Source organism: Radiomyces spectabilis (assembly GCF_025331425.1).
Source record: "Radiomyces spectabilis strain NRRL 2753 chromosome Unknown BYT42scaffold_3, whole genome shotgun sequence".
NCBI classification, from domain to species: domain Eukaryota; kingdom Fungi; phylum Mucoromycota; class Mucoromycetes; order Mucorales; family Radiomycetaceae; genus Radiomyces; species Radiomyces spectabilis.
In genome coordinates this window covers 587,077-599,754 of record NW_026251928.1, presented here as the reverse complement: position 1 = coordinate 599,754, position 12,678 = coordinate 587,077, and the positions used below count along the sequence as shown (strand labels likewise).

Here is a 12,678-nt window from a genome sequence, read left to right as displayed (position 1 = left end):
TTCGATGCCCGACCAGTGCCACGACGGTTATTTTATCCCATCACTCGCTTTTGCACTCAAATAGAATCACAGGAGCACGTCATGCGAAGCTGCCAGTATTGGGCTATTCGCACCGATGAGCCAACTTTGTGCCAACTAAACAAATGCCAGGCGATTTTTTTTTTTTGGGGGGGGGGTGTTTAAAGCATGGGGATACAGGATGTAGCAATAATACTAGTTAAATTCTATTTGGATGATATACAATGTTATTTATGATTGTTTGCCACTATGATGAAATCATGAGGAGGTAGGATAGGCTTCTGGATCAAATGTCGGGAAGAAAAATTCGATTTCTCGACGAGCCGTTTCCACGGAATCTGTGGACACATCAATGTTATACACTGACAGGCAAAAAAGAAAAATCCACTTACCAGAGCCATGAAAAGAGTTTCTCGTATCCGTAAGACCATACAATGAACGTAGCGTAGTGGGTTGATGGATTCTTGCTCTGCGATACCGGGAAAATGAGATATTTATTTAATTCACCCATTCGCCTGAAAACCTACCGCACTGGATGTGTAGGGCCAATAAGCGAGCGCCATTCTTTAATGGCATCAGGCCCAGAGAGAATCAAGGCTTGAAAGGGACCACTATCGGTGCTTACGATGAATAACTAACGCTAATCAAGACAGAACTGGGTGATCTACCTCGTCATATAGCCGCACAGTCGTTGATAAAAGAATTTTCCTTGATGCTCCGCATAAAAAGCCCCTGCCTGAGCTTCCGTCCACAACACATCACGTTGTTTGACAATGGTCAAAGAGCGATTAGCAATGGCCTCGTACACTTTAGGTGGTAAAGAGGCATTGGCACAAATGTCCGGTTTCAGTAACGCTAATGTAAGCTGTTTTCGGATAACCGATGGTCTCATGGCATCCAGATTCAGAAAGCGACTGAGGAAAAGCAACCCAATATTGAACAATGAGCGACCCAGTCAAGTAAACAAAATTCGACTAATTCAACTCCGCACATGCCATCGGACCAAGCCAACATCCATCGATTCAACCTTTTTGATAAATTTATTCTATGGAAATGCATCATGGTATCTTCGTTTCTCTGCGGGATCCTGATGAAGCTGCTGAATAGCATTTTGTTCTAGCGCATCCAAGTCAAGCGTATCCAGGCCATAGTCGTCATCAAATCCAAAGCTGTCAGAGTCCTCTCGAATGATTTGCTTCACAGTGACACTGCGTAACGGAGACGGGATCATGGGGCTTCGATTGGAAGCCTCTTGCAGGGCTCGTAGCGGTGATGAGGTGGCAAAGGCATAATTAGGTGACCATCGCCAGCAATTGTCACCTTGACCATCATTGGCCATATCATTGATATTTTCACGGTTATTTGTCGAGGGCGAATTCACCATCTTTGGCGAAGCTTCAGTAGGCGGCCCATCCTTGGAGGGTTTATCAGATAAATCGGCTTCTATCCTGAGCTTTCCTCTTGTACTTGCATTTTCCGCAGAATGGTCCTTCTTTTCAGCTGTTTCTTTGTTCCTTGCTTCGATGGCTCGGCGCCAATGATACAGCTCCATTGTGAGATCACCATCCACAGAGTAACTATTCAAAAGACAATGTCATTATCGATATGGTTGCTTCGAATCCAATTCTCAGTTGTTTACCCGCCGCAGTCCACTACATTCTTTTCATCCAGTCGACGCACACATCCAAGAATGGTGACAGAGGAAGATAGCGTTAGGAGGTTTGCGTCAGGACGTCGACATAAGCGTGGTGATAAAAAGACACAAATTGTATCGGTGCCGTCGTCTGCATGGAAACTCAGAATATAGGTAACACACAGGAATCACGAATAGCAGTCATCTTCATTACCTAGAACAATGCATCGTTCCGCGCCTGTTAGCTTTTTATCATTGACTGATAAAGCCTTGTCTGCTACTATGATGCCATTGACTCTGTGTGTAGAAAATTTAAGTATGAATCCCATCGTGGGTGAGACTAGGCAGATCGCCCTATTAACACTGTACCTAATTCTTGTGAATACAAGCTTTCCGTCATGTGCAGCGAATGAAGTATGTACGTTTGGGTTGGAAGTGGAGGAAACGATATTGGGTTCAGCCCTTGTCACGTCTCGAATAAATAAGGGCGCATGCCCTTCCATGGAACGAGCACTTTGATCGTTCATATCATGATCGCACAACCCCTCGGTCGTCGAACGCGTTGCAGTCAATTTTCTCCTCCACGTGATGTACCAAAAAAAAAAACGCGCTTTCAAACTCCACACGTCGCCTCATGTTCCGACTGGAAAAGTAAAAAGCTACGCGGCTGTGATATCAAGAAGAGAAGCCTACTTTTGGATTCATACATTGAGAAATAAAATACATGAATGTTACTACTAGATAACTCTCTTTGATGAACCTAAATTTCATATGCCTTTGGAACGTAGTACCCTTTTCTCTCCGCAGATAGTTTTTGGAATATCCGTTCAATTGGAACGGAACTGAGTCGGTCGAGCGAACACACAGTTTAGAAGCCCGATTTGATGAACTTAGTCAGGGACTTTCTCTTGGGCCTAAACCCATTAACGATTTATCGCTCAACGCAAATCCGCACCAAACCATACCGTGGATATGTCAATACTACCTTACAGGGTTTGCTCCGTCTCGCGATATTTTCCAAGGAAAGCATGGATATCAACAAACTCTGATGCATGCATTACATTTCGAATACATAGTAGATATTGTCGTATAGTTAGGGCTTATATGCCACCACATAAAAATTACCTTGGTTCAAGAAGACAAAAGGCACAAGATAGTGACACATCATTTGTATATTGGATTATTCTCATTCTATGCTCCAAATAAATTTGGGTAGAATTATAACCGAAAGCAAGATGAGCCATCCAAAACGTGATTTATTAACTCGCCCCAACATTTGTAAAAATATGCTCAAACAGAGTATGGTCATTGACCATCACCGTAGGCGCAAAGCCAATGCGACAAGCTCATTTTTCATTTTGGCTGAGTGTTATTCGTTTGAGCGCCCTTTCTAACCGACATGTTCGCCCTTCAGACGAATTCTTTTCTTCCACTGAACCAATTTTTATTTTTGTACAATGTGAATTTTGTTCTTACCATTGACTGCATTTTTTTTCCGTTAACGGCGAACTTACTTTGTGAAGTGTGAAATCCACTTATTTACTTCGGCTGTTGTCCCCCCAAGACTTTTGGCCGCGAGAGTCCGACGGTTGAAATACCGCCGATGGATTTAATTCGACCCCCTTTGATCATATTTTGCTCGAACAGTCTTTTCGTGCAATTGCACGTTCAATGCCTATGATAGTTCCTCCACCACTAGCCAAAAGGGTTGTCTGAAGAAGGTGAATGTACTGAAGGTGAGATGGCGTTTGAAGGACCAGACATGAGGACGTGTAACAATGGTTATAACCTTTCGAGCTCATTGTCAGGACCTGGGCATTTTTTCTGTCTCGGCGCAGTACATGCTTTGAGCGTATCAATGTACTATGTGAAGAGAAAGATGGCTGCTCAACCTGCAAATAGCATGAATTGCCGTATTTGCATAATGCAACTAAGAATAAAGTGGAGAATTTCGTCTATTTTGCGCTTTCCTTCATCATGGTGGACTGCTTTTTATAGTTTAGCTTGGATCAATTGACCATGTCGCACATATACTCAGGCACTGCAGTCAAAGCCGCGCAAAGCATGTCAATGTTTATGAAAATATCGAGTGAAATATTTCCAGGTATTTTCATATGGTAGCCAATTCAATTTGTGCAAATACGCATATGACCATTGTTCGACTGCGTCGCTTTTGGCCGTAAAATAGGTTTGAAGCGCAGCCATTACACTTTTCTACAACGCTGCCCATTTTATAACCACAGATACGCTGAAATCGAAAAGCCACGAAATTTTTTCCGCTGCTGATGATTCCCTAAAAACAGGGTATGTGCACAGGCTCAATGGGTTTCCCGTGTGACAAAACTTATTGGGCGGGACATGATACGTTTTGCATCACGTTAGATATTGACATCGTACCGTTGCTGTAAACATGGGTGCATCAATACGTACACCATGAGAAATATTGTTCAAGCAGGTTTTGGAACCTTGTTTTTCTGTCGCATGATCATGGTGTATGAAGTTATATTATTCGTATTGCCATGGTCATTTAAGTTCGGCAAATGATAGTCTCATGGGATGATGATATGACGGAAAGAGAAAAAAAGAAAGAGATGTCGAACTGTAATATTCTGCAGTTACAACAAACCCAATGAGGAAAGTATAGCATTGCGATCAAGAAAAAAATACGATGAGTTTTTATTTCACGGATCGGTATATCAAGCCTCGACTCAGTCAATAAAGATGCTGAACACTGGAATGAGAGCAGATGATAACGGGTGCCAGAAATATGTCGGGGATCGTGCGAGCTCTTTGAACGGTATAGCTGCAGTTTTGGAAAGGCGCCGATTAAATTCTTTTTTCATGTTTCCATAGCAGAAATAAAGTAACTAGGTACATTGATACTCCAGGACGCAATTCCGTAAGCAATAACACGAATCATTGCGTAGCATACTGTTTTGATCAGTGTAATAGATTCAATAACTTGGACACATATTCAAGATCTTGTTACTGCTTGACAGTTAATTTCAGACGTCTCCTATCCAGCTGGTGAAGCGCGTTTCAATCTGATGAATCTTCAAGGCCAACCGTCCAATTGCTGGTGTTTAAGCGCGATTATCAATTTTGGCAATAGTACTTGATCTTTTAACAACAGGGTTTGCCACAACAGCATTGCCATGAACGAAAGTGGATTGGAACCTGGCGCCTAATACGAATGACTGATAATCAGAGAGGTGTAGAAAAATATCCCAGTAAGATTTTTGCTTGTTTCCATGTGAAAGGTTACAGAAAAAGTTCTGGCGATATGCGGCGGGCGTTCTGAATAAGAAACTGAATTATATCATGCTTGGTTGTTGCAAATAAACTTTTTTCTGAATCTTTTTTGGATTTTTTTAATCTACGGATTGGAGGAAACAAAAGATTGATATCACCGAAAGAGAGACGTGACTCAATGGATGAATTTTAATTTGTACATTGTTGTGGCATCGTGCAATTGCCGGCAGTAACATTCGAATTTGGAATTATCGCGCGCGGCTTAGCTGACCACAGGATGGAAAACAAGGAACCTATTGGCAACACAAAAGTGTGTCAATAAAGTAATGCAATCAATGCTTGTACCACCTCGAAATCTGTAATATAAAATTTTTGCTTATAAGCCAAAGGTTCATTTGCCTTCCTCCAGTTTCCCTTCTTTTTTTTTTTTTTCCTTTTCTTCCTTCACCTCAGCCTCTTCGTTTGCTCTTTTCGAACCAAACCCCTCCCCTTCCCTTCCCTTCCCTTTACAACAGCCCGGAGCTGTAATTGAGTTATCTTTTCCCAATCTTTTTCTGTCAACTACAGTTCTTGATTCTACAACATGCGTCTTTCATTGGCCGCCATCGGTCTCCTTACCCTTTTCAACACCCAATTCGTCGCCAAGGCCGACGTATTCTCGTGGAGCAACAAATTGGCCGTGATCCATGGTGATGCACCTGCACCCACTGCCAACGAGGTCTCTGCTAGCTACCTCGCCCCTTTCGCCAACGAACATGAACCCGAGGTTGACTTCGAACTCGTCGAACACGACGACGATGATACCGCCAGCAACCGATTGTCCGTTCTTCGAAAGCGTGGCGATGACTGCGGCAAATACTACTCTGGTAGGATCCTGAAACTTTTTTTATGGGTGCCCTGAAGCGGCGATATTTATGATGAAACTCAATCATTAAATCTTGTGTACACAGCCAAGCGCGGAGACACCTGCGGCAAGATCAGCAAGAAGTATGGTATCAAGCTTGACCAATTCTACGACATGAATCCCCAGGTCAACCACGCTTGCACCAATTTGCACACTGGCAAGAAGTACTGTGTGGAAACTGGATCGACTGCTCCTTCGCACAAGCGCGATGAATCAGGCTCGGGCTGCGCAAAGACCCACAAAGGTACAATAACCGCGTGATCTAATTAAATCGCAGCCTACTAAATGCAATTTTATTTATCCACCATAGTTTCCGGTTCCGATACTTGTGTCAAGTTGGCCAAGAAGTACGGCATCTCCGTCAACGAGTTTTACGATATGAACCCCCAGGTTCATCGTGGTTCGTGCGATAACCTCGACAACGGCAAGCAGTACTGCGTGAAGGCCGGCAGCAGCGGTTCCAAATTCAGCGGCAAAGTGGCTAGCTTCTCCGAAGACAGCGGCAGCAAGAAGAGCGCTTCCAAGAAATCGTCGTCCAAGAAGTCGTCTTCCAAGAAGTCGTCCTCCAAGAAATCTTCCAGCAGCTCTTCCTCCTCCAGCAAGGAAAAGAGAAAGAAACTCCAAAGCAAAGCCGCCTTCACTTACTACTGGATTGCCCACCCCGATGACTACAAGGGTGGAAAGTCTGTCGCGGTGAAGACCTGTGGTGGCAAGACCATTGGCAAGGTTGGCGAAAAATATGCTGATGCACTTGTCATGGAAGGCACCGGTGTCGTCGGTAACAAGATTGTCAATCTCGGTGGTTGCTCCTGCAGCGGCTACAAATGTTTCGAAGAAGTTGACAAGAAGGATGATCCTTACGGTCTCACTGGTAAAGTATTCACTCATTCCAACGCAGGTTATTCATGTTCACTAACGTTGCATCAAACAGCTTATGGCAGTGCTTTGCGTCCTTACATCACCATTGCTGCTAATGATCTCAAGAAGAATACCAAGATTTACGTGCCTTCCATTGTCGGGTGGACTCTTCCCGGCACCAACAAGAAGCACAACGGTTGCCTTTTGGTCGATGGTACGTACCGACGTCAACGGTTGAATCCACCATTTTTCATCGACTAATTAGTAATTGTTTGTTTATTAGATCAAAGCTGGAGTTTCTCGAGCCATCACATCGATTTCTACGTCTACTCGATGAAGCATTACAAATCGTTGGATAAGCAGCATCGCGTCAACAAGGTCGACATTTACGAAGGTGGAAGCTGTAAACTTCTGAACTATCTTTAGATATGGACTTCCTTTTTTGTCTATTGCTTTAATGAACGACAGAAATTCGAACCTTTTTTCTTAATTGATTTCTTTTTTTGTATTTTTACCTTGTTTTAGCTACTTCGTTATCGTTGCTATCTGCTACATTATCCATTATAAGATATAGTATACCTTGAATTCAATTGGTGAAACAGTGCTTTGATATGCTACGAAACTTAAGCTAGCAAGTTTAATCCAGTGATGTATTTGAAAAAGCTGATTGAATCTCCTCTTTGTTTGCATTAACGGATATCATCAGACGCCAACCCCACCTTACAGCACTGCATTAAAGCAAGAAAAAGCAAGCTTGGGATAAGTCAAAGTAACCGCATGCATTTTTTTCCGAGAACGCGTTAACGTTTATGGTTAAACAGCACCGAGAACGGACCATGCAGTTAATCTAGTTCGATGCCGACTTTTTACATAAAAAGCCTAAATATTAAGGAGCTAACGGAAATGTATCTAGTTGGCAGCATTATGAAAATATTTTTTGTGACTGATGGGCCGCAATAGTGGTGGGCATCTGTCAATAGATGGAATATTCTACTTGTTTGAAAGGACCTTCAGGGCGAAAAAAAAAAGGGGGCCGCGGTCCTTTGTAGGAAATAACAACCTGTTTCTTGCACCGCGGACTTGGCTTTTGACAAATAAATTATATACCAAGTTCAAAGCCTTCTGACCCTTTTATCGAATGACTTGACATACATAACCTATTGAATGGCAGCAACATCATGATGATCAATATGCCTTAGATTTGATATACCTTGAGCAAGGATCTTTCTCTGGTATCACGTTAGGAAGAAATAATACAATAAAGTCTCGGGAAGTCCTCAGCGCGTGCTTCGTTTTTTTCCACGATTTTATGTTGTGCCTGTGGTGACGCGAGTCAAATGAACTTCTCTAACTCCTCTGCTTACATTAAATGTTCTATCTCAATGTGCGAACTCACCTTTTTGTAGAGTTCGTCTCTGATGCTGAGGTTCTGCCGACTAAGTGGTAGATAGAAACTTGCAACCAGTGGAAATAATACCACCGAGTTGCCGTAACTACGTGATTGAGACCAGTAGGATAGGAACGAGGCAAGTGGAATATGATTCGCGGTTGTAGGGTCATGTAAGCTTTTGCCATGGTTTTTTTTGTTTGGTGTAACCGTGTCCAACCTTATTCCGAAATACAGAAAAAAAGAATATTGACAAAAACTGCAAGTTTTTTATTTCACTTGATCAGGCAGAATGTGAAAAAGCGGAGCACAAGATGGTGTCACACCAAAAGGTGGCCGTTTTAAATTGCCGTAAGCGAAGGCGAAGAAAATTGACTGGACAAATATGGAAATTAGACACCGAAAGCGTTGCCTATTGCAGAACAGATGCTTCTGACCTTTTTTTTTCTCATTTCATCTGCAGAAGATTCCCAAAGCATTACGCTTGTGCAGTACGTGATTGCATTATTTACCCGGCTCTTGTTTTTTTCTGTATATTAGCAAGCGCCATTACTCGTAGCGAAAAACAGAAACGAACAAAAAAAATTAACCTGATTGAGGTATTTTCAAGTGTTTGGAAAATTGATGTCACCATTAGAATGCTTGCATCAAATAGTGTTTGAGAATTGGTGCAGTGAATAATGACGGATCAATAAATGAGGAATTAGGATTTTTTTTCCTGAGTTGGAACACTGATTTATGAATTAGACTGGTATGCAAGACGACAGGGAATGGATGCGTGATATTTTACATTCAATGGTGTGATATGACAGTATGATATGGGTCGGAACACAAATGAAAGAACTGCGCAGAACTTGCGATCACAAGAACCGCTTCAGTTGCACAGGCAAAGGAGTTACTCCCGCGAGCGATCGATTAGATAGCATTCTGGTAAATGGTTCGAATAAATGTTTATGTTCCTATACAAGAAAAGACAACAGGTGAACCTCGGCTCATGAAAAGAGATAGCGTCAACTTACGTTATTGATAAAAGTAATGGCTCGACCGCGTTGGTGTTGATGGTGTTTTGCTAAGGGTCCATGGATCACGGCACGGCCGATGCGATGTACGTAATCTTCCACCGTGGGAGCCATATCGTAATTGATGACGAGACGGACACAGGGCAGATCCAACCCGCGAGCGAGAATATCCGTGGATACGATAACATCCCATTGGGGCTCTTGATCGTTGATACCAGCGACGATCGACGCTCGCTCCGCCTGTGGTTTATCTGCATGCATCGCTACCACTCGAAGCACTTTGTTGCGTTTGGCGATCGTTCGACTGAGGAATTCGGCTCCAAGGCGACTGTCGACAAAGATCAAAACCGGTGGAGCGAAGTATTTCGGGTCGTTCAAAATCGATAATAGTCGTTTCGCTTTGCTGGAATTTTCTACCCACAAAATGGTTTGGCGCACCATGCTCGTAGGCTCAGCCAGAGGCTTTCCGGGCTTTCCTGAGGGCTGCTCCACTAAAATGGTGATGGGAGAGATCAGCTTTCGGGATAATTTTTCCATCTCCTGTTGGTTGCTATTGGTAGCAGAGAAAAAACTGGTTTGACGGAGGGTGTTATCGTTCAACTTGCCGAATATCTGTCGGATTTGGTGATGAAAACCCAAGCTGAACATGGCATCGGCTTCATCGACCACCACCATTTGCAACTTCCACGGTCGAAGGATGTGCGCATGATAGGTGATGATATCGACGACTCGTCCCGGCGTGCCAATCAGAATTTGACTGCCGCGTTTGAGTCGATACAGCTGGTTGGGTAGGGGCTGACCACCAATGAGGAGCGCGGTTCGAGTATTGGCTATGCCTTGGATAAGCTGTTTTGCGGTTTCTTCAATTTGCTGACACAATTCTCGCGTGGGGGCCAAAATCAGTGCAAAGGGTCCTGATCGTCGTTTATATCGATAAAATTCTGCCAAACTTTGACAGTGAGCAACGATGGGGATCAAGAAGGCCCCTGTTTTCCCGGAATTGGTAGGGGCAATGGCATAAATATCGCGTCCGCATAGGCCCGCCGGTACAGCTTGCCTTTGAATGCCGGTGGCCATGGACCACCCCATTGACTCCAAGTTGTGAAGCAGTGTGGAACCAAGGGTATTCTGGCATTGAGTGAAGGTTGCGATTGGCTTTGGAATCGACGCGCCTTTGACGACAATATCATGCGCTTTACGCATCGCTTCCACTTGTGATGATGGCATGGTACTGATATCGTTGGATTCGGTATAATTTGTGAGTTTGGCGTGTATATTATCAGCAATTGAGGGATGCGTGACGATGTTATCGATGTCCTTGTGGGATGCTTTCTTTGCAGATATCGATCTCTTGTTCCCGTACTTGCTGGTATCGATCCGCTTGCATTCCAAGCTACGCAAAAAAAAATTGAGCATTTGTCTTTACTTCCGGAACATATGTAATAGGTAGGATTTTTACCTGCAGACATCATTCTCTGTATCATCATTGATGTATTCTCCGTATTTTCCGCAGATAATACACTCTGGCTCGTCTTGGTTCGGATTCACCAGCCGTTGATCAGCAGACCAAGCAATAATAGGTTCACTGTCATTACTATCGCTCTGCTCAAAGTTGGTGGGATCGGTCTTTACTAAATGGGACGTAGGTTGCTGGACGGTGGGGACATCGGCCGACGTGTGTGATCCAGGAATGATCGAAGAGGCACAATAAGAAGACGATGGTCCAACTGAAGAAGAATCAGTAGCCAAACGAGCAGACTTGGCCGGATACAATTTGTTTACGAAAATCGAGTCATGATCTCTTTTGAGAGACGGCGATCTCGACATAGTATCATCAAGGGAATAGATTCAGGTCAGTCAAACGGGTCAATGTGTGGGTTTCGTTGAGTTTCCAAATCGGAATGATCGGCTGAAGCGGAAATTGAACCACCGCCGCGTGGCCGGTGATGGCAGAGGTGCCCGCGAGTTGTTGGTAAGCTTCAATCGATTATTCCTCAACATTTCAATATAACAGGATCTACATGGGAGTAACAATAATACATGCTATGATAAAAAAAATGCATCGATGGAACAGAAATGAATAGATAGCATCACGTGTTTTAAAGCACCTTCCCATGCACCTTCACGTCATAAGAGCGAACTGAGAGCGATTGCATAGCCTTTATCACGCTAATCTATGTATTGCAATATGGTCTTACCGTTCATGTTTTTCTTTTTATTCTTTAATCGGGTGATAAAGGAATCTTATCTACAACATGTAGACGATTGGAAAGGCACCGTCACTGAAAACTGCCTAACTTTGTCTATTGATTCTACAGTGGTGTGACCCGGAGAAATCCTTATCGATGCGGTAAGGGCATCTTTTGCTTTTCGCAGCAATCAGGAGATAGCAATGGAACCTTGTGCGTGTCATTTTGCTGTAACGACGACCTTGCTTAATCATCGTCGTTTTGACCGTGGTATTTGCGATGATGGTTTCTGTCCAAAGGATAACGTAACTTCACGCCGGATGGAGTGACTTTGGTTGGCTGTAAGCCAGAGTCCAAATGAATATAATATTGTTCAAGTTGATCCAACAACTTTTTGGATGCTTCCAGCACTTGCTCCAATTCGCTTAGTACAAGCTTTGCTTTGGCTTTGGTTGGAATATGGGCAGGATGAAAGGCGTTGTTGGATGGCGTCGTCATCGGATCGGAAGCCAGGGTCACTATAAAAGATGTATCATGGTGGGGTTGCCGTGGTATTGTTCCAGGTGTGTGTGGAAGGTGGGCTAAAATGGAAGCATAGCGAACAGAACGAGTGAGTGGTTTTGAGAGGGTGAATTTAATCATAAATAGGGCGAGAAGAAGGACAAGGAGGGTTGAGAAGATGGAGAAGCAAGCTATTTATCAGTGGTCTATCCCGAATATGCCTCCTGAAGACGCATATTGTGTAACGACCGATCAAGCGGTGTGCTCCTTGCCCTATGACATAATGCTGACCATTTGAGATCTGATAGAAAGATATGCAAACACACAGATACCGTAACAGCCCCACATTTTATGACCCTATTTGTTCCATCCATTATCACCTGCTAATCCACTTTTTCTCGAACTTCTTGACGTGACCGTCATTCTATCTATTTCTAAGGTAATCGGTATTCCATGAGATATCACTGGTAGTTTTCTTCTCTTACAATTGATTCAATGGGAGCTGGGATCATAAATAAAATAAAAACGGATGTATAGTGACTGTCACTTTTATAGTCACATTTGTGCCTGAAGCGTGTAATCCAAGCGATTTTTCAATGTTGGCGAAAAAAAAAAAAAAAAAAAACGAGTGTATTTTTTTTTCCATGTCCTAGAATTTTTTTTTTTTTTTTTTTTTTTTTTTTCTGTTGAGCTTACGTCTGCTAATTTTTTTTTTATAGCTGAGGTTTTTGGTGTAAACAAAAAGATCTTATTCTTTCTTTTATTTCTTCTTTCGTCTTTTTTGGGAGTTTCTTTTTTGTACTCGTACAATAATTATATGCAGGTAACGGAAGAAACGATCGTTCATCCACCACCACCATCACAACCGTTGTTAAGGACACGGCGATCGCCATCGCCACCGGTGGCCTCATGCTCTT

General features: G+C 43.2%; 5 protein-coding genes across 5 annotated transcripts; 1 reads left to right on the top strand and 4 right to left on the bottom strand.

The window, feature by feature from the left end:
- Positions 1 to 132: 132 nt before the first annotated feature.
- On the bottom strand, positions 133 to 964 carry BYT42DRAFT_559160 (nucleoside diphosphate kinase). The gene is made up of 4 exons (XM_051567087.1): positions 687 to 964; positions 546 to 629; positions 411 to 487; positions 133 to 356 (listed from the first exon to the last, which is right to left on the bottom strand). The coding sequence occupies exons 1-4, from the start codon at positions 908 to 910 to the stop codon at positions 277 to 279; spliced, it is 465 nt and encodes a 154-aa protein (XP_051425982.1). The 5' UTR covers positions 911 to 964; the 3' UTR covers positions 133 to 276.
- On the bottom strand, positions 956 to 2,298 carry BYT42DRAFT_559158 (uncharacterized protein). The gene is made up of 4 exons (XM_051567086.1): positions 2,021 to 2,298; positions 1,866 to 1,948; positions 1,658 to 1,802; positions 956 to 1,595 (listed from the first exon to the last, which is right to left on the bottom strand). Exons 1-4 carry the CDS (start codon positions 2,176 to 2,178, stop codon positions 1,064 to 1,066), a joined length of 918 nt encoding a protein of 305 aa, XP_051425981.1. The 5' UTR covers positions 2,179 to 2,298; the 3' UTR covers positions 956 to 1,063.
- A 915-nt stretch (positions 2,299 to 3,213) lies between these two features.
- Positions 3,214 to 3,502, bottom strand: BYT42DRAFT_559155 (uncharacterized protein). The gene has a single exon (XM_051567085.1). It carries the CDS (start codon positions 3,451 to 3,453, stop codon positions 3,280 to 3,282), a length of 174 nt encoding a protein of 57 aa, XP_051425980.1. The 5' UTR covers positions 3,454 to 3,502; the 3' UTR covers positions 3,214 to 3,279.
- A 1,820-nt stretch (positions 3,503 to 5,322) lies between these two features.
- On the top strand, positions 5,323 to 7,351 carry BYT42DRAFT_224717 (uncharacterized protein). Its single transcript, XM_051562601.1, has 5 exons — positions 5,323 to 5,769; positions 5,854 to 6,051; positions 6,118 to 6,678; positions 6,739 to 6,879; positions 6,949 to 7,351. Exons 1-5 carry the CDS (start codon positions 5,487 to 5,489, stop codon positions 7,089 to 7,091), a joined length of 1,326 nt encoding a protein of 441 aa, XP_051425979.1. The 5' UTR covers positions 5,323 to 5,486; the 3' UTR covers positions 7,092 to 7,351.
- A 1,561-nt stretch (positions 7,352 to 8,912) lies between these two features.
- BYT42DRAFT_543522 (P-loop containing nucleoside triphosphate hydrolase protein) lies at positions 8,913 to 10,898 on the bottom strand (the record flags this gene model as incomplete). The annotated part of the gene is made up of 3 exons (XM_051565698.1): positions 8,913 to 9,011; positions 9,072 to 10,464; positions 10,531 to 10,898. 3 exons carry the CDS (start codon positions 10,896 to 10,898, stop codon positions 8,913 to 8,915), a joined length of 1,860 nt encoding a protein of 619 aa, XP_051425978.1.
- Between the last annotated feature and the right edge of the window lie 1,780 nt (positions 10,899 to 12,678).